At 38.2% G+C, this 23,862-nt stretch overlaps 1 protein-coding gene across 1 annotated transcript in view; it reads right to left on the bottom strand.

The window, feature by feature from the left end:
• ace (angiotensin I converting enzyme (peptidyl-dipeptidase A) 1) overlaps positions 1-23,862 on the bottom strand; it is a 44,421-nt gene that overhangs the window by 14,826 nt on the left and 5,733 nt on the right. Inside the window, exons 3-13 of the mRNA XM_088323032.1 lie at positions 22,976-23,063; positions 11,458-11,601; positions 9,919-10,110; positions 9,738-9,835; positions 7,786-7,955; positions 5,294-5,517; positions 5,090-5,234; positions 2,056-2,154; positions 883-1,005; positions 610-815; positions 411-547 (exon numbers count right to left, since the gene is read on the bottom strand). Of these exons, the coding sequence (XP_088179158.1) occupies positions 411-547; positions 610-815; positions 883-1,005; positions 2,056-2,154; positions 5,090-5,234; positions 5,294-5,517; positions 7,786-7,955; positions 9,738-9,835; positions 9,919-10,110; positions 11,458-11,601; positions 22,976-23,063 (1,626 nt within the window). The remainder of the gene's footprint in view (positions 1-410; positions 548-609; positions 816-882; positions 1,006-2,055; positions 2,155-5,089; positions 5,235-5,293; positions 5,518-7,785; positions 7,956-9,737; positions 9,836-9,918; positions 10,111-11,457; positions 11,602-22,975; positions 23,064-23,862) is intronic.

Here is a 23,862-nt window from a genome sequence, read left to right as displayed (position 1 = left end):
GGATTTACGGAGTATTGAAGAGCTAGATGGAAGGCTGGAGTATTGAAGAGCTGGATGGATGGATGGAAAGATGCGTGCATCTATGGATGGATAGATGGATGGACATAAGAAGGTTGAATGGATGGCTAGCTAACTTGTCCACAGATAGCTAGCAAGCGATCTATCGAGTTGTCTAGCTATCCGTAAGTAAATGCATAATTGGTTGGATGGAGTATTGGAGATCTGACGGAATGGACGGCTAGCTTGCTTGTCCACAAGCTGTATGGACCTTTGGATGGATAGCACAGCTAGCATTGTATCTATTGAGGTAGCCAATCCACAGATAGCTCGCTGAATAGATAGCTTTTCTTGAGGGAAAAAAACATCTTCAGTTTCCCTGTCTCCAAAAGTTTTTGCGTGGAAGGTCTCACCATCTTATTCTTGTTTTCCTCATTGATATCTGTGTTGTAAGCCCAGGACGCCTCAGTGTAAGCGTTCCAAACCACCTCCGCCGTCCTGTTGTACTCGTCCAGAAGGTTCTTTGCGTCCAGCTCGTCCGTATTTTTGTCTGTGGACAGCAGAACCACATTAACTTTCCTATTCGTTCCTTCTCATTAAGGTCCGTCTTACCGATATCCTCAGGGTAGCCTTCAGGGACAGGTGGGACCCAATTAAAATCCGGCCAACCGAGAACCTCGTCCACGTTTTGCTTCTCTAGCCACTCAATGACGGGCTCAAAGTACGTCATCAGGGCGCCAGCGTCCAACTTGTTGGTCCCTAAAGCATCTTGGAGCACCGCCGGCCAAGGCTTGGAAGAACCGGCCTCCAAAACTTTCCTGGAGGACGGAGAAAACATTTGATTGGACGTCACCCCTCCCACCATTTTACGACTAGGAGACTCACTTTAAAATGGCGCCCGCTTCTGTGGAGCTGTAGATGTCGCATTTGTGCAAAGGTCCGGTTTGTTTGGCAGCCTGGCAAAGTTTTTGGTGGAACTGGAACTGCAGGATGAAGCTCACAAAGTACCTGAAAAAAAACAAAGTGTGGGATACAAGTGGAATACATGATCAAATCGGTCAGGGACATATTTTTGCAGATCAAAATTGATTTTTTATTTTTATTCTTCATTTTAAACTTTCTTTTCCCAGTTAAATAGAATATTGACACTTCTTGATAGACTATTTTACAGTTTGAGTCTATTTTCCTTTTTCTTCTTTTTTTTTTCTTAAAGTCAAAATAAATTATCAAAAAATGGATCAGAATAAATTTATATTAATTCATTTAAAAAGGCAAAACGATTTGGTAAAGCAAATGACAATTTTATTAATTTTTGTCTCTTTTTTACAAAGGCTATTATTAAAATCAGAGAATAAATTAGTAAAAATATCTGCCATTGGATCAGAATAATGACAATTTTATTAATTTTAGTGTCTTTTACAAGGTTATTCTTGAAATTATTCTTAAAATCAGAATAAATTCATCTCATCTCATCTCATTAGCTGCACCGCTTATCCTCAGTAGGGTCGCGGGGGTGCTGGAGCCCATCCCAGCAATCATCGGGCAGTGGGCAGGGGACACCCTGAACTGGTTGCCAGCCAATCGCAGGGCACACGGGGACAGACAACTCACTCGCTCATTCGCACCTAGGGACAATTTGGACCGGCCAATTCACCTGAAATGCATGTCTTTGGAATGTGGGAGGAAACCAGAGTGCCCGGAGGAAACCCACGCAAGCAGGGGGAGAACATACAAACTCCGCACAGGAAGTCTGGAGCTGGATTTGAACCCACGCAGGAGGTTCCCAAGACATGAACTGTGCCGCACATGCGCTCACCACTGCGCCGCCGTGCTACCCTCAGAATAAATTACCAAGAATATTTTCCAGTGGGTCAATATCATTTAATTATCAAAAAAAGCAAAATATGGTTATATAGCAAATTACAATTTTACTCGTTATTTATTGGTCCAGCTCAATTTTGTGACTTGTTCTAAAACACTGCTCTGAACCTGAACCCAAATCTCGATATTATATTTGTGTTATTGTTGTTTGCTAGCAAAGATGGTGGAAGACGTTACCTGATGTACGGCGTGTTGCCGGGAATGTGGAATTTAGCGCCGGCGTCAAAGTGCTCCTCGCTGCGCTTAATAGGTGGGCAGATGCCTTGGTATTTTGTCCTTCGAATAAAAAAATTAAAAAAATATAAAGTTAAAATAAGAAACAGATTAATTAAATCTTTTATATACTGGACTGTCTCAGAAAATTAGAATATTGTGATAAAGTTCTTTATTTTCTGTAATGCAATTAAAAAAACAAAAATGTCATACATTCTGGATTCATTACACATCAACTGAACTATTTCAAGCCTTTTATTATTTGAATATTGCTGATTTTGGCTTACAGCTTAAGAAAACTCAAAAATCCTATCTCAAAATATTAGAATATCATGAAAAAGTATACAAGTAGGCTATTCAACTAATCACCTGAATCATCTAACTAACTCGAAACACCTTGCGAGGGTTTCCTGAGCCTTAAAAACACTCAGCTTGGTTCAGTAAACTAAATCACAAGTATGGGGAAGACTGCTGTCCATAGGACCATCATTGATACCCTCCATCAGGAGGGTAAGACACAAAAGGAAAATTCTCAAAGAGCAGGCTGTTCACAGAGTGCAGTTTCAAAGCATATCCACAAAAAGTCTGTTGGAAGGGAAAAATGTGGCCGGAAACGCTGCACAACCAAGAGAGATGACCGCAGCCTTGACAAAATTGTGAAGAAGAGCCGCTTCCAGAATTTGGGGGAGCTTCAAAGACAGTGGGCTGAAGCTGGAGTCCAGGTATCAAAAGCCACAGTTCACAGACGTGTCCGGAAAATGGGCTACAATAGCCGTATTCCCATGGTCAAGCCACTTCTGAACTCAAGACAACGGAAGAAGCGTCTGACTTGGGCTATGGAGAAGAAGCACTGGACAGTTGCAGAGTGGTCCAAAGTCCTCTTTTCAGACGAAAGCAAGTTTTGAATTTCATTTGGGAGTCAAGGCGCCAGAGTCTGAAGAAAGGCTGGAGAGGAGCAAAATCCAAGTTGCTTAAAATCCAGTGTGAAGTTCCCACAGTCAGCAATGGTTTGGGGAGCCATGTCAGCTGCTGGTGTTGGTCCACTGTGTTTCATCAAGTCCAGAGTAAATGCAACTGTGTACCAAGAGATTTTAGAGCACTACATGCTTCCATCTGCTGAAAAGCTCTATTGAGATGAGGATTTCATTTTCCAGCATGATCTGGCACCTGCCCACAGTGCCAAAACCACCAGTAACTGGTGCACTGACCATGGCATCACTGTCCTTGATTGGCCTGCTAATTCCCCTGACCTGAACCCCATCGAGAATTTGTGGGGTATAGTTAAGAAGAAGATGAAAGACACCAGACCTACAAATGCAAATGAGCTGAAGGCCGCTATCGAAGCATCCTGGGCATCAATAACACCTCAGCAATGCCACAGGCTGATTGCCTCCATGCCACGCCGGATTGATGCAGTAATCCGTGCAAAAGGATTCCCAACCAAGTACTGAGTGCATCAATGGACATTTTCAAATGTTTGATTTAGTTTTGCTGTTATAAAATTATTTTTTTACTTGGTCTGAGGAAGTATTCTAATATTTTGAGATAGGATTTTTGAGTTTTTTTCAGCTGTAAGCCAAAATCAGCAATATTCAAATAATAAAAAGCTTGAAATAGTTCAGTTGATGTTTAATGAATCCAGAATGTATGACATTTTTGTTTTTTTAATTGCATTACAGAAAATAAAGAACTTTATCACAATATTCTAATTTTCTGAGACAGTCCAGTAATCAACAAAAAATTAGCTTAGGAGTTCAAAGCAGCGATGTCTCAAAAGTATGTGTTTAAATCGGTATTCTTTTAAAAAAAATATGAAATAGTCTTGTAACATATTGACCCCAAAGCAAACACATTTCAAATAACTTCTGACTCATTTTGAATTTTGGTTTCTAAGACGAGCTAACATCAGCATGTCTGTATCCAAGCTAATGCGGCTAGCTTAACACTTTTCAGTTTTACGTGGTTTTGTGACATAAATAAAACATCTTTAAACAATGACGAATAAGTCAGCGTTTACTTTAGCTTCAGTGCTAACTTTAACACTCTTTAGTGGTCCAAAGAAAACCTCAGAGACTATTTAGGGCAGGGGTGTCAAATTTATTTTAGCTCAGAGGACACATGCAAGAAAAAAACTCTTACGGGGTCACGCACTAGTAGATTAGAGAGAATAAAGAAAAGAAAGAGAGGGAGGGAAAAATAGAAAGAGAAATTAAGGAAGAAGTAGAATGAAAGTAAGAAACACAGGGGGCGAAAGAAAGGGAAAAAATAAATGACAAGAGAAAAAAGTGTGAGAGAGCGAGAGACAGACACAAAGAAAGAGTAAAAGAATAAGAGAAATAGAGACAGAGAAAAGAGAGGGAAGCAAGAAAAAGAGACAAACAGATAAACGATAAAGCGAGAACAAAAAACAGACAGAGTGAAAGAGATAAAAAAAAGGTGAGAAAAAGAAAGATAAACAAAGAAAGTGAGAAAGAGAGAGAGAGAATGAGAAACAAAAGAGAAAGAAATACAGAGAGAGAGAAATAAAGAAAGAGAAAAAAGAGATAGTAAGAGTGTGTGTGAGAGAGGGAGAGAGAGAAAGTGAGAAAGAGACAAAAAATGAAAGATAGAGAGACAGAAAAAGAGAGAAAGAAAGAGAGAAACAGTGATAAAGAAAGTGAGTAAAAGAGAAGGAAGTCAAAAATAGGAGGAAAAGAGAGAGAGAGAGAGAGAGAGCAAGAGAGAGGGCGATAAAGAGAGAAAGAGAAAAAAAAGAAAGAGAGAAAAGAGTGAGAAAGAAGGAGAAAGAGAGAGGGAGAATATAAAGCTACAGAGTCTTTGGTAGTGGCTCTAAGGTTTGGTGACATCAAGGGGACATTTTAAAATCTGCAGTTTGTTTTTTTCTTGCTCTTCTCTCAGCATTGTCTCGCAGGCCAGATTCGATCCCTTGATCCGGCCCACGAGGCACATGTTCGACACCCCTGATTTAGGACAATGAAAAAGCCTTAGCCACGCCTACCTGAGGTACCACCACTCCGAGTTGTAGCGTTCAGGGGGCGTGTTCCCTGCAAAGACGCCCCATCTCCATTGGTCGATGAGGTAACCGAAGGGAAGGAAGGCGATCTTCTCCAGCGCCATCTTCAACAGGTAGTTGATGTCAGATTCTGTTGGAGCAGATCCATTTGGAATCAAAAACGTTTCACCAGTCGTGGTTCTCCCCTACCTGGGTCGGATGTGACCGTGTCTAGCAGTCCGATGGCCTTCAGGTGTTTGGGCGTGGACACGGACAGAGACAAAACGTCCCCGATGGCTTCGTGGAATCCGGGGTTGGCCCCCCGGCGGAAGCCCACCGGTAGGTCCTTGTACTGCAGGTAGTACTGCACGTGGCCCATCTCATGGTGGACAGTGAACAGCTGCTCCATGGTCACCGTGGTGCACTGCTTGATCCTTCAAAATAAAATTCCCACGTTTCAATCGAGGACAAAGGTAAGATCGATCCGAAAACGTCCAGCCCGACCCGGGCTTGCGGATATTAAAGCCTGACCCAACCCAAGCCGGAACAATTAACTTGATTTGGAGGAACGAGCCTGAAACTAACCCCAAATTTCTTTTACTGGCGCGTTTCCCTTTTTAGTTTATCCTTTGAAAGGATTTTATACGATTAAATACAAGTTTCATTTATCGAGTGCAATGAAGATTTTCACTGAGTGGGCTTCATGTCACGCTGTTCCAAATTCGGAATGTTTTGGCTGGGGAATTTTGATAACAGGACTCTGACGAAGGACGTCAGGCATTGCTTTGATAAACGCTCGGTGTTGTTTTGAGTTTCTCCAGACATCGAAACGAGGAGGTGGACCCCACGTGGGAGCTTTCATTGGCACGGCCATGGGAGGAGCCGGCACATCAATATGCGGAAAAAACATCGGCAGAGGAAGAAAGGCAGAAGATCGAGAGAGGAGGCTTGACAGAGACTCGAGCGCCACTAATTCGGCTAATTCGATGGAGTTCACTTAGTTAAATTATTTAGGAAACCAAATCTGCCCCCGTGTGGAAATGCCTGTCTCTTTTTCATTTTTCCATCAATAAACGAGCGCGCATTGTTAGGAGAATGTACGTTGTGTTTGGTTAATGGAGTCAGATAACTAATTCGAACAATTTAGTAAACGGTACATTTTAATATTTAAATTCTTAACACCTTTAAGTCTTGCCGCTTCATAATGGGGATACCAGTTCAAAATTGATGCGAACTTAATAAGAAGCTATAGCGTTTACATGCGGAAAGCGTGCTCTAGTTCTAGGGCACCTCTTAACCTAGTTAAACAGCATTCTACCTTCTCTGTTTTAGCCATATTACTCAAGATTTCGTAACAAAATAGGTTTTCCCCAGTGATTTGGGATCTGGTATCAATATTATCACACTCCTCCGCCCGTCAATCCCAAAGTCTGGAGCGGGGATGACTCTACACCAAAAAACAACGGTGACCAGGTGATCAAGGTGCTGTATTTGAGTCAGATCAGGAGGCTTCTCCTGCTACTGGTGACAATGGAAACCAGTACTGTTTAATGTGGGGATACAAACCCCTACCCCAAAAAAACTGCCTGGAAAGGAATGGGTGGTGCTAGGCTGTATCTCCCAAAACACACCACAGGAAGTCGTGCAATTAAGGGATCGGTGAACATGATTTCCTTTGTTTAGCTTTTTATACGAATGCAACAAATCTGAAACGCTAAGAAAAAACACGAAAAGTAAAAATAGAAGTAACATTGAAGATGCATTAAAAAGGAAATGTTAGGTATTAAAATATTAAAATGTTCGATTTAGTTATCTGACTTCATTAACCAAACACACCCTTTATTCACCTAACAATGCGCGCTCGTTTCTTGATGGAAAAGATGGACAAGAGACCGGCATTTCCACACGGGGGCAGATTTATTATTTATTTTTTTTGAACAAATTAACTAAGTGAACTCCATCGAATATGGCCGAATTAGCCAAATTAGTGTCGCTCGAGTCTCTGTCAAGCCTCCTCTCTCGATCTTTTCGCTTCTCTTCTCGGCCCACGTTTTTCCGCAAGCTGGTGTACTGGCTCCTCCCGTGGGCGTGCCAGAAAAGCCCCCAGGTGGGCTCTGCCACCTCGCCTCCATGTCTGGAAAAACTCAAAACAACTTTTCCAAACAATGCCTGCCGTCCTGCATCAGAGTCCTGTTATCAACAGAACTAGACAAAATGCTTTCGGGTCAGCGTAAACTGTCATTGAACTTAAGCCTTCTCGGTGAAAATCTTCATTGCACTCAATAAATGTAACTTGTAACTTGTACTGGTATAAAATCCTTTGTAGTAAAATGTCTCAAATCCTTCACCAATAACAAAACACTAATAAAATACGCAGAACAAGCTTCTGAAATAAGAACACAAATAATAAGAGGATTTCGTTATTAATTGAAAACAGAAAAAAAAACAAGAATGCAGTTCCTAGGTGGACCTGGGGCGAAATCGAATAGTCTTGGAGTTGCATAAATTCTGTAACCCATGTGATCAATTTTGAGTTACAAGGAGGACCCTCCTAAAAGGGGAGCCAAACAAATCTCATGCAAGGACTTTTTTTTTTTTTTTTTTTTGATAAATGTATTTTTAGTATACAGTCCAGTCTACATTTTCATAAACATACCGTATATTTATTTGACATTTTACACTCGAACGGAATCCCGGATTACCTGAAGTCTTTGCGGTTGTAAAAGTCCCAGGCGGATGCGTGACACACCACCTCTCGGTCCTCAGGTTTCTCCAGCATGGATTCCTTCCAGAATTCTGGAGGCATCTCGGCTAAATCCAGAGAGGTGAAGAACTCTTCGGCCACGCGGAACATTTTTGTGGCATTGTAGCCCTGAAAAATGCAGAATATCAATTGGGTCTCTTCTTTGTTAGGGACATTATTCTTAGGGTCTGACACAACGTATCACCCTCTAGAGGGCGCCAACATGGAGGGAGTGGCTGGAGAGCGCCCAACAGCACTTGATTATTTCCAGTTCTTTATATTTTATCTTATAAAAAAAAATCAAAATGCAATAAGCCTAGAGGGAGTTTTTTTTCTAATGTGAAATTGAATAACTATCTTGATAAATTGTATAAACACATCAAAGAAAATAGCAACTACAGTGAAATATTCTGCCAGTAGATTGAATGTTAGCATTGAGCACGATAATGATTCATGAAAACTCATTTGTTGAAAAAAACACAGCAGCGGCATTTATTTCAATTGTTGAGGTAAAAATCCCTCAATAATGGTTTTATAAAAAAAAATGTACATCCCTGAATCATAATGTAATCGTGAGCCTCCAAAAAGACCCCCAACCCTCACGCTAAAGCTCACTTTTCAGGCCGTTAATTTACTAGTCTGTCCCCCGTAAGAATGTTATTCCTGAGTTCAAATAGTTTGCATTAGAGCAGGGGTGTCAAACAGGCGGCCCACGGGCCGGATCAGGCTCGTTAAGGGATTGAATCTGGCCTGCGAGACAACGCTAAAAGAAGCGCAAGAGAAAAACGAACTGCAGGTTGTAATATGTCCACTTGATGTAGCCAAAGCCAGGTGCCTCTCACAAACACTGTACTTGTTTTAGTTTTTTTTACTTGTATCTCTCTGTCTCTCTCTCTCTCTCCCTTTCTCTCTCTCTCTCTCTCTCTCTCTCTCTCTTTCTCTCTCTCTCTCTCTCTTTCTCTCTCTCTGTGTGTGTCTTAATACCTTTTTTGTTCTCTCTTCCTTATTTCCTTTTTTCTTTCTCTTCTGCTCTCCCCTTCTCTCTTTCCCCCTTCTTTTTTCTCTCCTTTGTCTTCCTATTTCTCTTTGGATTTCTTTCCTTCTCTCTCTTGCTCCCTCTCTCACTACTTCTATTTTTATCTCTTTTGTTTCTTATGTTCTCTCTCCCCCCCTCTTTCTCTGTCTTTTTAGCTTATTTTGTTCTCTCTTCCTTATTTCCTTTTTTCTTGTTCTTTTGCTCTCCTTTTCTCTCTTTCCCCCTTCTTTTTCTCCCCTTCTCTCTTCCTATTTTTCTTTGTATTTCTTACTTTATCTCTCTTGACCCCCCCCTCTCTCTCTCTCTGCGTCTTTTTACCTTATTTTCTTCTCTCTTGCTTATTTCATTTTTTCTCTCTCTATTGCTCTCCCCTTCTCTCTTCCCCCCTTCTTTTTCTCTCCTTCTCTCTTCCTATTTCTCTTTGGATTTATTTCCTTATCTCTCTCTCTCTCGCTCTCTCTCTCTCTCTCTAGTCAAGTCAAGTTCCACTCTCTCTCTCTCTCTCTCTCTCTTGCTCTCTCTTACTCTCTCTCTCACTCCCTCTCTCACTCCCTCTCTCACTCCCTCTCTCACTCCCTCTCTTTCTCTCCCTCTCTCTTTGTAGTCAAGTCAAGTCCCACTCTCTTCTCTCTCTCTCTCTCTCTCTCTCTTCTCTCTCTCTCTCTCACTCTCTCTCTCACTCTCTCTCTTTCTTTCCCTCTCTCTTTGTGGTCAAGTCAAGTTCCACTCTCTCTTTTTTCTCCCCCTCTCTTTCTCTTATTTCTCTCTTCTTTTCTTTCTCTCTAATGGACTAGTGTGGCCCCCGAAAGAACGTTTGTTCAATCGCGTGGCCCCCGAGTTCAAATCAGTTGGACACCCCAGCATTAGAGCCTCACTTGTTTGACCATCTCATCGGTCACGTCCATGTTGGGTTTTCCAGGATACGGAATCATCAGGCCGTAGATATTGTTCCAGGTCTGCGCCCACATATTTCCTGAGGAAGAAAACACACTTGAGTTTTCCCCGGGAAATCCCGTCTTCGCTCCTTGACCAAAAACAGAGGACGCGGTCGGGTACCCAGCAGGTGAGCCGGGATGGGCCCTCGGAGGTTGATGTACTTGGGGCCGTATTGTTTATAGAGTTGTCGGCGCACGTAAGCGTGGAGATGCTGGTAGAGCGGTTGGATGGTCTTGTATAAGTCTTCTAGCACTTCCTGGAAGTTGTCCGTCTCGTACCAGGAACGCCAATCGGCGCCCGTGTCTTTAAATCCTGGACATAAAGGAAGCTTTTCAAGATTTTGGTTTGGGATTTTCAGAGATTTAAAGGAACAAAATCAATGGAAAAACTAATTCGACATTAGTTCAGATTGACCTTGTAGCGATAACAAATCGGGATAAGTTTAGTCACTGGTTTGGATCATGTCTCGTCAGAAAAGGTTGATTATTATTTTTCAAAGTAAAATTACATTTCAAACCCCCCCAAAAAACATCATTGGTAGAAAACATTTTTTCTTAACAATTAAGAATTTTCCCTTTGTTTGTTCATATTTAAAGATACAGTAATATAAGCAAAATTATCGGATTTATGCTCGCATTACTTTTCAAAATAAAAGTAAACTGTTATACAGCAAAAAAAAAAAACACTTCAATGGAAGGTGTTTTGTTAAATTGTATTTTTCAGTCTTTTAATTGTAAGATTGCTTTTTTTCTAGTCATATTTGACAATATGGTAAATAAGTCAAATGGGTAGATTTTTATTTCTTGTATTCTTTTTCAAAGTAAATGTGAATTGTTACACTGCAAAAACAATCTTTATTGCTAGAAAATGTTGTGTTTATTCATCCATTTTCTGCACCACTTATCCTCACCAGGGTTGCAAGGTGCCGGAGCCCATCCCAGGCATCTAGGGGCAGTGGGCAGGGGAGACCCCGAACTGGGTGCCAGCCAGTCGCAGGGTACACAGAGACAGTTTTTTTTTTAATTGAGATATTTTCTCCTTTTTAATAATATTTAAGAATATATGAATATAACATGAAATGGCAGAATATGGCTCGCATTATTTTTTTAAATAAAAGTAAATTAGTAGAATGTGTTGCCTATTTGAAACGTGTTTTTAATGATATTTTCCTTTTTAGTAATATTGAGAAAAAAAAACTACAGTATATAAAATGATGTAATAATGATAGTAATAAATAAGCATAATTGGCAGACTTTTGCTTGGATTATTTTCCAAAATAAAATATTTTTTAAAAACATGGTTGAAAGTTTTGCTCATTTCAATTGTGTTTTATTGAATTTTCTAACTAATAAAAAATAGTAATAATAAAATAAAATTACAAAATAATCATATTAATAAGATAAGTAACATTGGCAAATTTTGGTTTTAATATCTAGAAAATAAAATTCCTTACCGTGAACAATTTTTTGCTTTTTCAAATTACATTAACTTGAAAATCTAATAAAATAAGCAAAAAATGTCCCCTTTATTGAGACCTTATGGACCTCACATTCATATTCAGAACTGGTCTGCGGGCTACTCATAACAGACCATCTGTTGCCCGCGAGCCCCACATTGGTGACCCCTCGCCTCTAAAAAGATTGTCAGTGAATTTGTTACCGTCAGCTTGCGAGGCTTTGTTGCTAAGCTGCACAAATCGCGGGTAGTGGTCTTTTAGTGGTACCCCCGACACGTTGTGCCAGCCCTCCCAAGCGTACAGCAGCTTCTTGTAACTCCGCGAATTGGCCATGATGTCCGTCAGTTCTGAAAAAGACACAAAGTAACCACAAATTGTGTGTAATAATTCACCACTAGGGGTCGTTCTAGCTTAGAATGGATCTGACGTATTGTCAGGTTTTTAATGTAAATCTCTTGATTTTATGTCTCAAGGTAATCAGCTTGTTTTTATATTACTAAATATAAAAACAATGTCTCATACAAACACACACATAAAGTAACGTCTCAACAATGAGTGTAATTATATCTTTTGTACTTTTATCAATCTTGTATTTTATTTTGAAGTCGTGTTCTGGCTCTGTACTGGTTCCTCTGACGTCACGAATAAACTTCCGCTCTCTCTTTCCGAAAACTCAACAAGAGGTCGCGTGAGTTTTTTGCCCCCACCATAATGTCGAATTAAACCATATACATGTATTTTATCTGTGCAAATATGGCCACGAAATAGTCATAATAATGATTGACTTTAACAAATGGTGCCGATTACCGGTTTGTTCCGCGTTTTTTATTCGATTCGAACGGATTGGGTTGTTCAACACATGGGACCACACGGTTAGCATACCGAGGTTAGCATCCAAAATGCTTTGGAATCGAATAGGAACGGGCTTCAACGAACCAGAGTGGTGTACTTGCTAAGGTAAAATGCATGTATTTAAATTCTAATTTGGAATAATTTAAAGAAAAGCCATAAAATGAAAGAAGACGTTGACAATTGGGGATTCATTAGCGAATTATTAAATTGGTTCGAGGGTATGCCTCACCGAGTCAAATATGATTGTGTATGTCCATATATATATATGATACATATATATATATGTGTGTGTGTGTGATACATATATTGACGAGCCGGTAACCGGATTAGAGGGTTCGCCTCATCGCTAACGGGATCGGTAGCCTGTAGAGTTGAGTACTAATCTCAGACCAATGAAGTAGCCGTTAACGGAAAATGAAACGGCAGTCTATGATATTGGAATTTGCCTCTTAAATCATAGACAGAGAGGACGGGCTTAAAGTGGTTCGCTATTGTGAATATATTAAATCTCTACAGTCGGTAGAGTCCCCGATTTGAAATCGTTTTAAAATGAAAAGGTAACAAAATACGTTAAATAGACTACATGGCTTCACGGTGCACCGTCTAAAACTATCTAAACTAAGCCAATTTTGGTGGGCCTCTGTCTTAAATGTTCTATGTTTGTTCAATGTTGTAAATGTTTGTATTCTTTCCTGTATTCTTATTTTTCTTGTCTTATATGTTTGTTTTGCGCTGGCTTTTAATCGGCCCACGTAACTGAAAAGAAAAAAATAGAAAAATACGAAGCAAAACTGCCGCAAACGAGAGAGCGCGCGCATTTTTTTAAAAAAGGAAGAAGCGAATTTAAGTGCACATTGCAACGAGAGAAACGTTTTTTTTAAAGAGTAAGACCGTTTAAAAAATGTTGGTTTTGGGTGGAACCGAGAGCACATCGCGTCAGGAATCGAAAACGTTCGTTTTTTGGGAAATCGGCGTTTGACGCTAAGGGTGTACAACATAACGCCTGCGGGCCTAAGGGGTTCCAATAAATATTTTTTTCGGTCCAAATTTTTTTTGTTTTTTCAATAAGAAAACGATAAATTTAGGAGTGGTAAGTTTAGAAAACTTATGTTTGAGTTATTTTAGATGCGTTAAATGAAGTTAATGCCAGAATAACACTAAAGATACAATAACAAAAATAAAGATAGAATATTCCGGTTTTCAGTTCAAAATTAGAAAATTAAGGACTGTAAAGATGGGGGGAAAATCAAATTGAGCGAATTGGAATGGATTAATTTGAGGTAAGGGATTTTTATACAAAATTACTGAAAAAGAGCGAATACTTTATTTTCAATGAATATGGAGGGAAAATTCATTGAGTGGAATAAAAATGATAAAATGACTCGTAGTTAAGTACACGTCATTTTTACATTTAAACTGGTAAGCTAAAAAGATTGTTAGAAGTTGAAAGGTAAAAGGGGAAAGTTACTTAAATAAAATAATTTGCTGGAAATTGGGTATGGAAAACTTGCAAAAAAAGTGAAAAACAACACATTGTGTGAGGTTTTTGGAGTTACTCATGGTCTTGAAAAACACTATATAAATGCAAACCATTTATGATAGAATAGAATATACCTTTACTGACATAGTTACAAAATGGGTTAACATATTGTGACTGACAATGAAATTTGGCGTGACAATCCATCTTCAAAGTGAGGTAAAGGAACAGAGAAGATAAAGTTATAGTTATAATTGATACAATATTTACACAAAATAATTGCATGTAAGATGTTACATACAATTGAGGTTTGTGTAATATGCATTTGGTGAATAGTCATCATAGTGGAAAAAAAAGTTGTCAGCATTGTGCAAAACATGTGACATTATTTTTATAGCTAAGCTATAAAAATTAACGGAAATTAAAGGATGAAAATCTATTTGAAGGCAAATGAACATAGATATACTATCGAACATTACACTATTTCGTTGCCATAATGGGAAATATTATAGACTACAGAAATATTGTTAGGGAACTATCGTGAAAACACTTCAAAGGAACTAAGGCAAAGTTTGATTTTACAGCATAAGTGTTGCACTAACGATGTTTTGAGTTCTAGAATTTTGGTTCTTGTCTCATTTGGACTCAACAACCCGACGAGGAGAAAATGGGATCAGGGAAAGGTAGCACTAATAACGATGATGAAGATATTATATGTGCTGAACAATGGTAAGTGAAAACCCAATTTTTATGATATTAAAGGAATATATCAACAATAAGGGTGTTACTGGTGAGATGCAGAAAAGTTTTGTGTTCATATTCGGCCGGTATGAACCATAACTATGATAAGTAGATCTCATCTTATCAGCTACACCGCTTGTCCTCAGTGGGGTCCCAGGATTGTTGGAGTCCATCACAGCGATCATCGAGCAGCGATTGGAGGACACCCTGAACTGGTTGCAAGCCAATTGCAGGGCACACAAAGATAGACAATTCACTAGCTCATTCACGCGTAGGGACAATTTGGACCAGCCAGTCCACCTGAAATGCATGTTTTTGAAAGAGGTAAGTAAACCGGATAGCCGGAGGAAACTAACGTAAACAATGAGAGCATGCAGGTTCCGCACAGGAGCCCAGTGGCTGGCTTGGAACACACACACCTGTTCCCAGGTCCTTAGTAATGCAGTACACGTGCTGGCCACTGCGCCACCGTGCTGCACACACGTATATAATATATATATATATATATATACATATGAAACAATTTCAAAACTGATCTATCAATAATGATAATATGATAGGGATTTTGAATTCCCTGTATTAGCTTGCTAAAAGATTTCTAGATCTTGGCAGAGATCTAAGAACCCCTGAAATTTAGTGATACAAAGATCGAAGTTATGAATCGGTGACAAATATAGTAGATATCTGCGTATTCATTCAGTTTTGATCATCGAATTATTAATTTATATTCTGCATTTGTTGATGGTAATTGCGAATAACAGGCTTGTCTTTTTCCATTTTTCTACTTTCTGTACTTCCTTCTTTAACGTCTTAGTACAACATAATTCGTGATGTCAATCATCAAAGCAAACGAGCCGTAAAAGCAAGCTCTCTTTGATGAATTGAACAAGGAAAAAAGCCGTTTGTCTAATAAAAAGACTGACCTTCACTCGACAAGAATTACCAACAACAATGACGTAATTTCGAAGAGACGAGATCTCGTTAGCTAAGATCGGCGTGCAGGAAAATAAAAACTCATACAGCAAAACCAAAATAACAATAAGGCTTGTAATGCGTTAACTCTTTGTTAAAGAGTAACTAAATGATAATGACAACTTAAAGGGAAACCGAACTAATCATTTCTTGTTGAATATGCGAATAGCAAAAGGGTAATAACTTTAAGACATGTAGTTTTGCTCCTGATAAAGCAGGGACGAAAAAAGCAATGAAGATGACTAAAAACCGTCCATAATTTTAGTGTCCATCTTCTCGTTCGTAAATGGACAAATTCAAAAGAGGCGTAATATGTAAAAAGATTATTTCCTTAGTTGTTCTCCTATTCAATAGTAGATTACTCTCAATAAAATAATGCAGGAACCATTTCAAATAATCAAAATTTTGAAAGAAGTTTGAAAATGATGACAAATTAACACAGAAAAGAATAATTCGAGACTAGAAATCATTAATAACGTAGTTGAAGCTATTTCAGTCACTGAATGAATTTTTTCCTTTTAAACAGGAAAGAAAAAGAAACAAGTATTAATTGTCTGACCAGATCATGTTAATTTGTATAGCCTTAATCACAAGGGATCTCGAAGGGCTGCATAAAACGAAGACTAGTGCGTAGAAACAAAGATTGTTGCGCGGAATAAAGATAATGAATAAACAAAATAGATACACTCAACAAGCTAATTCATAAGTGACAAGTATGTATTGCTCTATAGTGAATCAATAACAAAAGATTGATTATGATTACAGAGAGAAGAAAATACAATTAGAAAAGTTATGACATTAAGTTCGATTTGGCATTTTTTGAGAATTTTTTTTTAGATCTTTTGAGATTTTTGATGTTTAGTGTGAGGGTTTGGAATTTTGACAAATTTAGCCAAAAGGACAATTGGGAGGACAATTGATTACACACTGAATTTTTTTTAGAATGAGTGTTACGATTGACAAATGATAAACAAATGTGTAACAAATACTGACTTATGGTTTGGTTAAGTTAAAAGGAAACGGTTTCTATGGAAGAGCATTTTTAGAAGACAATAAGAAACTGATCAATCTTGAAGAGGGTCATAGGAAATACAAGTAACGGATTAGATAGATAGATAGATAGATACTTTGTTCATCCCCGAAGGGAAATTCACATTTCCAGCAGCATCCCTGAGCTGAGAACAATCGAAAATAACACGGGAGCTGCTGGAGTGGCTGCCATTCGTGACGGCGCCGGAAGAAAAGATTCAATTTGAATCATGTACAAACAAACAAACAATTGAATCATGTACAAACAAACAAACAAACAAAATATTCATAATAAAATGGGGGGAAAATAATTTCTGATACTGATATAACCAGGTAAAACTAATTTTAAGTTACCTGTCCAAATGAATGTTGTGCCATCTCACCTTTCCCACTCTCTCTCCTCTCACCTTTCCCACTCTCTCTCCTGCAGTTGACTTGCTGCTGCTCGCTCCTAAAACTAATACTTACCTCTTTGTGTATGTGCAAAGAAGTTGAATCCAAGACAAACGTGATGGAGCAGTAATGTCATAATTTTCTTTTGTTTACTTTAGGGAAAAACCATATGGATTAGTTGATTTCGAGACATATCGGGCTAATTTAAGAATAATTGCATGGGAAATAAATGGATAGAAATTGATTAAACTAAGATAATGTCTATTAGTACTTAAATTTAGAGAAAAATTTAAGACATTGAATAATCCGGCCAATTTACAAAAAAAAAAAAAAAAAATCCCACTACATAAGCACAATGGAATTAACGAGACTCTTAAGTGGCAGTGAATTCCACAAAAAGACTCTTTCCTTTCTTTTTGAAAGTCCGTGCACTCTTCAAAGGACATACCAACCTGTCAAAAAGAAATCATGGACAAAAATCATTTGCTGAAAGAGACAAAGACATCAGTCATCCATTATCTGCGCCGCTTATCAACAGCGAGGCCAAGGGAGTGATATGGAGCACATCCCAGCTACGCTCATCAACAACGAGATCAAGGGAGTGATGGGGGCACATCCCAGCTGCTTTTCAGACAGCTAACAGGAGATTCCTGCAGTCGTTGCCAGTGGAATTGACAGAAAAGTCAATAAAGTCATTTTGTGTTTGACATGGACACATTTTTGAAAAAGTATTTTTGATGGGCCAAAAGCAACATTCAAATGGTGAATGTAATGTGGAATAAGCAAATCAAAAGACTGAAAGACAACAACATTCAAGAATACGTCTGCTTGAAGTTATATAGAATCTTGTTAATACAAAGTGTAAATGTATTTGAGGAAGATTGATAAATTCATCTTGCAAATTTATAAATGCTGTCTTATTTCACTCGTATTCATAGATAGTGAACTTAGGTTTTAACTCAGGGGGGAAGTTTTGAGACATTCAGTAAAATAAAAGTTAAAACCTAGTTTTGTCTACGATTGATGAAAAATTGTCTTCTGAATAAGCTCTCCATATAACTGTTTTTTGAGATTCAAATTCCGAAATTTGGACGGATAGAAAAAATATTACACAGAAGAAATGTTGTAATATAACAAAATTTACAATGTTTATCAAATTGATTAACAAAAATCAATTAAAATAACCGTTTACCATTAGAAAATCGCCCACTAAATCATTTTTGAGAACATTTTTGGATGGTATTTTTCATTTTTTGCAAAATCATTCACTTTGAGCGTGAATTACCTACTTTCTTTGCAAAAGACTGTTATTTTGAACAAATTTACTTACTGAAAAGATAATATATAGGTTATGATTTTTACAAAAGGCTAAACAAAGAGTGAATCATAACAATAAAAACGTCTTTTCTTGGGTTAAATTGATAATTTAACAATCTATCCTGGTCATCTGCCTCGAGGGGAATGGCCAACAGCAAGATAACACATTGAAAATCATAAGAGAATGCAAATAAAAAGTGCATACAAAATGTTTTTTCGAATATGCTCAATCTACAAAAGAGAAAACACTCAATCACTCAAATCAGGGTAAATGATTCTGACAAGGAAAATGGTTAAACTGATTCAGTGACTAGATTTAGTGAAAAAGCAAAATTTGAAATTTAGAACTAACAATTTAAAAAATAAATTGTTTATCTTAGAGTTGGAATTTTGGGATAAAATGCTCAAAATGGATAGGGAAACTTATAGTGGGGATTTTGATTTTCACTTATAATAAATATAAAGACAACTTAAGAAAATATACAAATCTATAAATGAATTTGTTGTTTTTTTTAATTTGTTTTGAGCCATAAAGTCTCAATAGGGGGGAAGAAAGGCATAGAATAAACTATTACAAAAATTTTTTTTAAGTCTAGTCTTTTTTCCATCTATAGCTTTCCCTGAATATTCAGTTCTATGGTATTGATTTATGCTTCTCATCCATACAGGAGAAGGTGACCCCTGCTGATCAGATGATGGAGTTCTGTCAGCCCAGGGAGCGTCAAACTTAACTTCTTCCCAAGGCCAGAGGTCAGGACTCTGTGGAGTGTGCCAGCACCTTCGCCATCAGCTTTGTCTACACACGTCCGAGGCCGTTATCATCTACAAGCAACATGTCATCACGCCAGGAGGCGTGGGGATCCTAACGGCCATGCTCATGAAAAACGGCATCAAAGCCGCCAATAGTGCCCAAATCTATTCTCCCGAAAGAATAGGTATCGGACTCTTCAATGAGATCTAGAGAAATGGTGGTCGTAAAAGTACCAAAATAAGATTGTTTTGTTGAAAACTTTGGACTTTACGCACTGCCTTGCTACAATGGTATCAGCCTATCACACAATATCATTGATAATAATCAGATATTTCACAAGTCTCACATACTTACACATCGAACCCTACAACTATAAACATAGTTACTGGGTTAATCAAAATTAACACTGATTAATTGATTGATTCTTTGATTGAAATTTTTGTTTATTCTCTAACAAATACTTGCTAGGTCAAAAAAACTTGACAAGTGAGCTAACATAAGAGAATAAAGTTTTTTCACATGAATCAGATTATAGAATGAACGTATTATGATAAGAAATATCAAGGTTTTTCTGATACGTTTCAACATTAGGTCTCAAACTTAATGAAGAACCAATCAGGGTGACAGGATATAATGTTTTTGATTTTGGGTTTTATTCCTATAGTAAGACATCCACACATCTTATCGATGCTGGTTGTCATATTGCTATAATTTAAAACAATATTTTTCCTAAGGGTTTTAGAGGTTTGTTTATGCATACAATTTTTTGATAAATTGGCATCATGCATTCTAACCTCTTGCCTAACTAGTGATGCTACAGTTTCGAAAATGATCTTGGGGATCTTTTCATTCTGTTTATCTTAATTCTCACGGTCTCCATCAATGACCTTAGAGTTAACGATTGTTGAACTGGAGATTTTTCTTCACTTTTGAACTTTTCCAACTTTTTTATGTTTTTGTCCGTTTTTGTTTTATCCTGTTTTTCCCAGCAAGAGACATTCCTTGGAGGCGAGAAAGTTTTTTCTTTTTTTTGAAGGTTTTTTTACTTCTCCGTGTGATTACCAATCTATTTTTTAAAATTCTTCGAGATTAACAACAGGGGGGAAATGTCAGGTTTTTAATGTAAATCTCTTGATTTTATGTCTCAAGGTAATCAGCTTGTTTTTATATTACTAAATATAAAAACAATGTCTCATACAAACACACACATAAAGTAACGTCTTAACAATGAGTGTAATTATATCTTTTGTACTTTTATCAATCTTGTATTTTATTTTGAAGTCGTGTTCTGGCTCTGTACTGGTTCCTCTGACGTCACGAATAAACTTCCGCTCTCTCTTTCCGAAAACTCAACAAGAGGTCGCGTGAGTTTTTTGCCCCCACCATAATGTCGAATTAAACCATATACATGTATTTTATCTGTGCAAATATGGCCACGAAATAGTCATAATAATGATTGACTTTAACACGTATACACATTGAAAGAAGAATACACAGGCCCGAAGGATACCACCTAAATAAATCCCGATGCCTATTTCCTAATAAAAAATGGGCAAAATTGATACACCCGGAGCAGCTGAATAGAGCTAATAGCTGGAGTTGGTCAGAGATGGTGGAAGTGGGTAATTTCATCAGTATGCTAAGGACAAAGCAAGCTGTATTTACACAGAGCAGCCACCGGTAGTGGCTGGTGGCAAGCCTTGGGGCTGCAGCCAAATGGCTAACATTATGGCTAGAGGAGGAAACAATGGGGGGAAAAAGCAAAGAGAGGCCTGAATCACACTACTAGACTGCGAGTGATACCGAAGACCTCCGCTCGCAACAATAGACAACTTTGTTAAGTGATATTTAAAAATATATTTAAATAAGAAAATATCTCAGGTTTTTGCGTGCATCATTTTTCAAAATAAAATTATTTCACTGAATAAGAAAATCTCCAATGGAAGAAAATGCTTTTTATTTATTGAAAAGTTTCTTATTTGAATTGATTTTGAAAAATGCATGCTAGTTTTCCTTTGTTTAGTAATATTTAAAACATATTTAAATAGGCAAAATTGGCATATTTGGGCCCAGAAAATTTCTTAAAACATAAGTAAATTAATGCCAAGCCTAAGCATGCTGTCAAATGGCTGACATGAATGGCTAGAGAAGGAAACAGAGGAGGAAAATAAGCACCAGATGTCTGAATCAAGGGACTCAGCTGTGGAAAGCGAGTGACATTGAAAGAAGGCCCCCGCTCTCAGCAATAGTCGACCAGGGACAATGGATTGCAGCCGCACGAGTGCAGGTCTCTTTTTTGCTTGACAGAACAGCGAAAATGCACTTTGATGCCCTTGCTTGAAACACTGTGCGATTAGGGATAATGGATCTTATATGTTTTACAACTGGCGATGCACCATGAAGAAAGATTGACGCTCGCGCTCACGGATCCCTTAACCGCCGAGGTCAGCGAGGGCCCAACTTCCGTGGTGTGTTTTGGGCAACTTCAGACTGGTGGCGCCTGTCCCTCTCCAGGCTGTTTTTGGGGCAGGGGTTTGCTCCCCCACATGTAACAGATAGTACTGGTTGCCATGGCTAACAGTAGCAGGTGAAGTCTACTGATCTGACTCAGGTACAGCAACTTCATCACCTGGTTGCCGTTGTATTTCAGTGTAAAGCATCATCCCACTCTTCAGAGATGAGCCGGCATTGAGGGGCAGCGGCGTGTGACAATACTGATACTAGATTTTAAATCACTGCAGAAACGATTTTGTTTGAAAATCTCGAGTATCACATCGTACAACACGGATTGCGTCATTTGTGGCTTTCATATCTTTCTTGAAAAATAAACGTTGTGGTGATGACATTACGTCCTTTGCTTTTGGGATACCTGTACTTTACCATAATTTATTGTTCATAAATTCATTATGTTTGTATATACCGGAGCCATGTCCCCCAAGAATCAAGAACACCTTCACATCCTTGATACAGAGGAGGGGATTCCCAGCCCCCCTCGCTCAACCCAACCTGTTGTTCGGCGTCATTAGGTGACCGAACCCCCCCAATACCAACCCTTAATTCTGAGCGCCAAACAATGTTTTAAGACGTAAGTGTAGGTATGACTCATGTGAGGATCAAACCGGTGACCTCCCAGTCTCAGGCACCTCACGCCTAATCAACCAAGCTGGTTATTTAATTTATCATATCCAATCTTTTGAGTTACAGCAAAGGAAAATAAACCGACCACAGGTAAAATTTGAACTGACAAAGTAAGATGATGAATTCTCACGAAAGCATTTGCGCATCGTGCTTGCTACTTACGAACATGTTTTCGGGATGTGAAAAAATATCTGGACATTGCTGTAAGTTAGATTTCGTATTGTGTGCACCTTTGTCCAAGTACAGGACATTACTGTAGTGCTTCTTTCAGCCGCTACCGGCGTGTGGCGCTGTGAGAGGTCACCCAGCATCCACCCCGAAGAAGAAATCTGGCTTCTATAGCCTAGTTCGTGTGTAAACATTCTATACTGTATCTCCTGCGCGCTAAGAACGTTGACATTTCTATTGTTTAATATCTCGTGCATCCATTCAATATGGTTGGTGTAAAGTGTAAAGAAAAGGCGAGCAGTTTCTTTTTAAATGAAAGTGGAATAAGAAAGATTGATGCGGTTGAGAAAATTGTTGTATTGCTTTTTTGTGCCGCTTTTTACCACGGAGGAGGAAGTCGCCTAACTCTTGAAGCGCATCTTCCAAAAGTAACTTAAACTCAACTTTTTTTTAATCTTTATAGTGCATATTATTTTATGAAATGTTTATTTTTTTAATACAAAACAATACTTATATAAACCTTAAACATACAAAATATAGCACTAAAGCAACAAACAATTCAACTTACGCGTTCGTAAGTAGGGCAGCGTGTGTATACTTACCCAAGAATTAAAAAATGGAATCTGCCTTTAGAAAAATGTCTCTTAACGTGAACAATTCGGTGGTTGAATTTTCGAACCGTATTCGTCCCTGCCAAACACAATTCCATACAAGCGTAGTTTCCTAAACGGTGCTTGAGAATGTGGAAGCCAAAACATGGGGCCATTGTTCCCGTGCTTAAAAGCAACTACTTAACACTTCCCGTGCGAGCTAGCGCCAACTTTTGACAGGAACCGATAAGAAACGTCCACAATGGAACGTTTTGTTTTGTTTTGCTACTTACCGGGTTCCAAGCTCCAGCTGACGTTGGGTTGCGGGTTGACTTTGGCGGTGGAGTAAATTCTGTCCATGGTGCTGAGAATGGTGTTGTACTACCATAGGAAAGAAAACAGCGTTAGCTTGGTTTTCGTGGATGGTGGCAGAGCTAGAACATGAGAAAAGTTGACTACAAATGACCAAGTGAATTTTGGTTGGAAAATGTTAATTGTTATATTCAAGTTTTTACAAGTTATTCAGGATTGCTACTTTTGCAGGTTTTTATTTATTTATTTTATTTCATTACTTTTTCTTCTCTTTTTCCATTTTTTCTAATTTGCCCCCACTTTTTTATTCTCTTTTTCCCTGATGTTTTTAACTCGATATTTGGTTTTTTTTTCTGTATTTTCTCTTTTTGTCCTCTTTTCTTTTTGTCTTGTTTACTCCTGTTTTCCTCTCTTCTTTGTTCACTCTATTTCATTTCAACCTGTCTTTTTATTAGTAATTATTATCGTTTATCTTATCTTTTTTTCTTTTACATTTTCTCTTTTCACTTTTTTCCTTTCATTTTTTTCTCTTTACTGCTCCCCTCTTTTTCCTCTTTTTTGCCTTTTTTGTATTTTCTTTTCCCTTTTTCTCTTGTTTCCACTTTTTCTTGCTGTTCTTTCTTTTTTACTTTTCTTTTCTTTTTTTATTCCTATTCTTTTCTATTAGATCTCATTTTCCATGTTTCCCTTTGCTTTTCTTTTTCTCCTTTTTTCTCTTTCACCCATATTTTATTTTTATTTTCCTTCTCCTCCCCTTTTCCCTTTTCATCCATTTTTTTCTCCTTTTTGCCTTTTTTCCTATTTCCCTCTTTTATCCTATTTTCCCCTTTTCTTCCCTATTTGCTTTTTTCTTCACTTACCATTATTT

Source organism: Urocampus carinirostris, chromosome 19 (assembly GCF_059441175.1).
Source record: "Urocampus carinirostris isolate Australia breed hairy pipefish chromosome 19, RoL_Ucar_1.0, whole genome shotgun sequence".
NCBI classification, from domain to species: domain Eukaryota; kingdom Metazoa; phylum Chordata; class Actinopteri; order Syngnathiformes; family Syngnathidae; genus Urocampus; species Urocampus carinirostris.
Note: the sequence above shows the minus strand (reverse complement) of the source record. Positions and strands in the feature narration are given on the sequence as shown.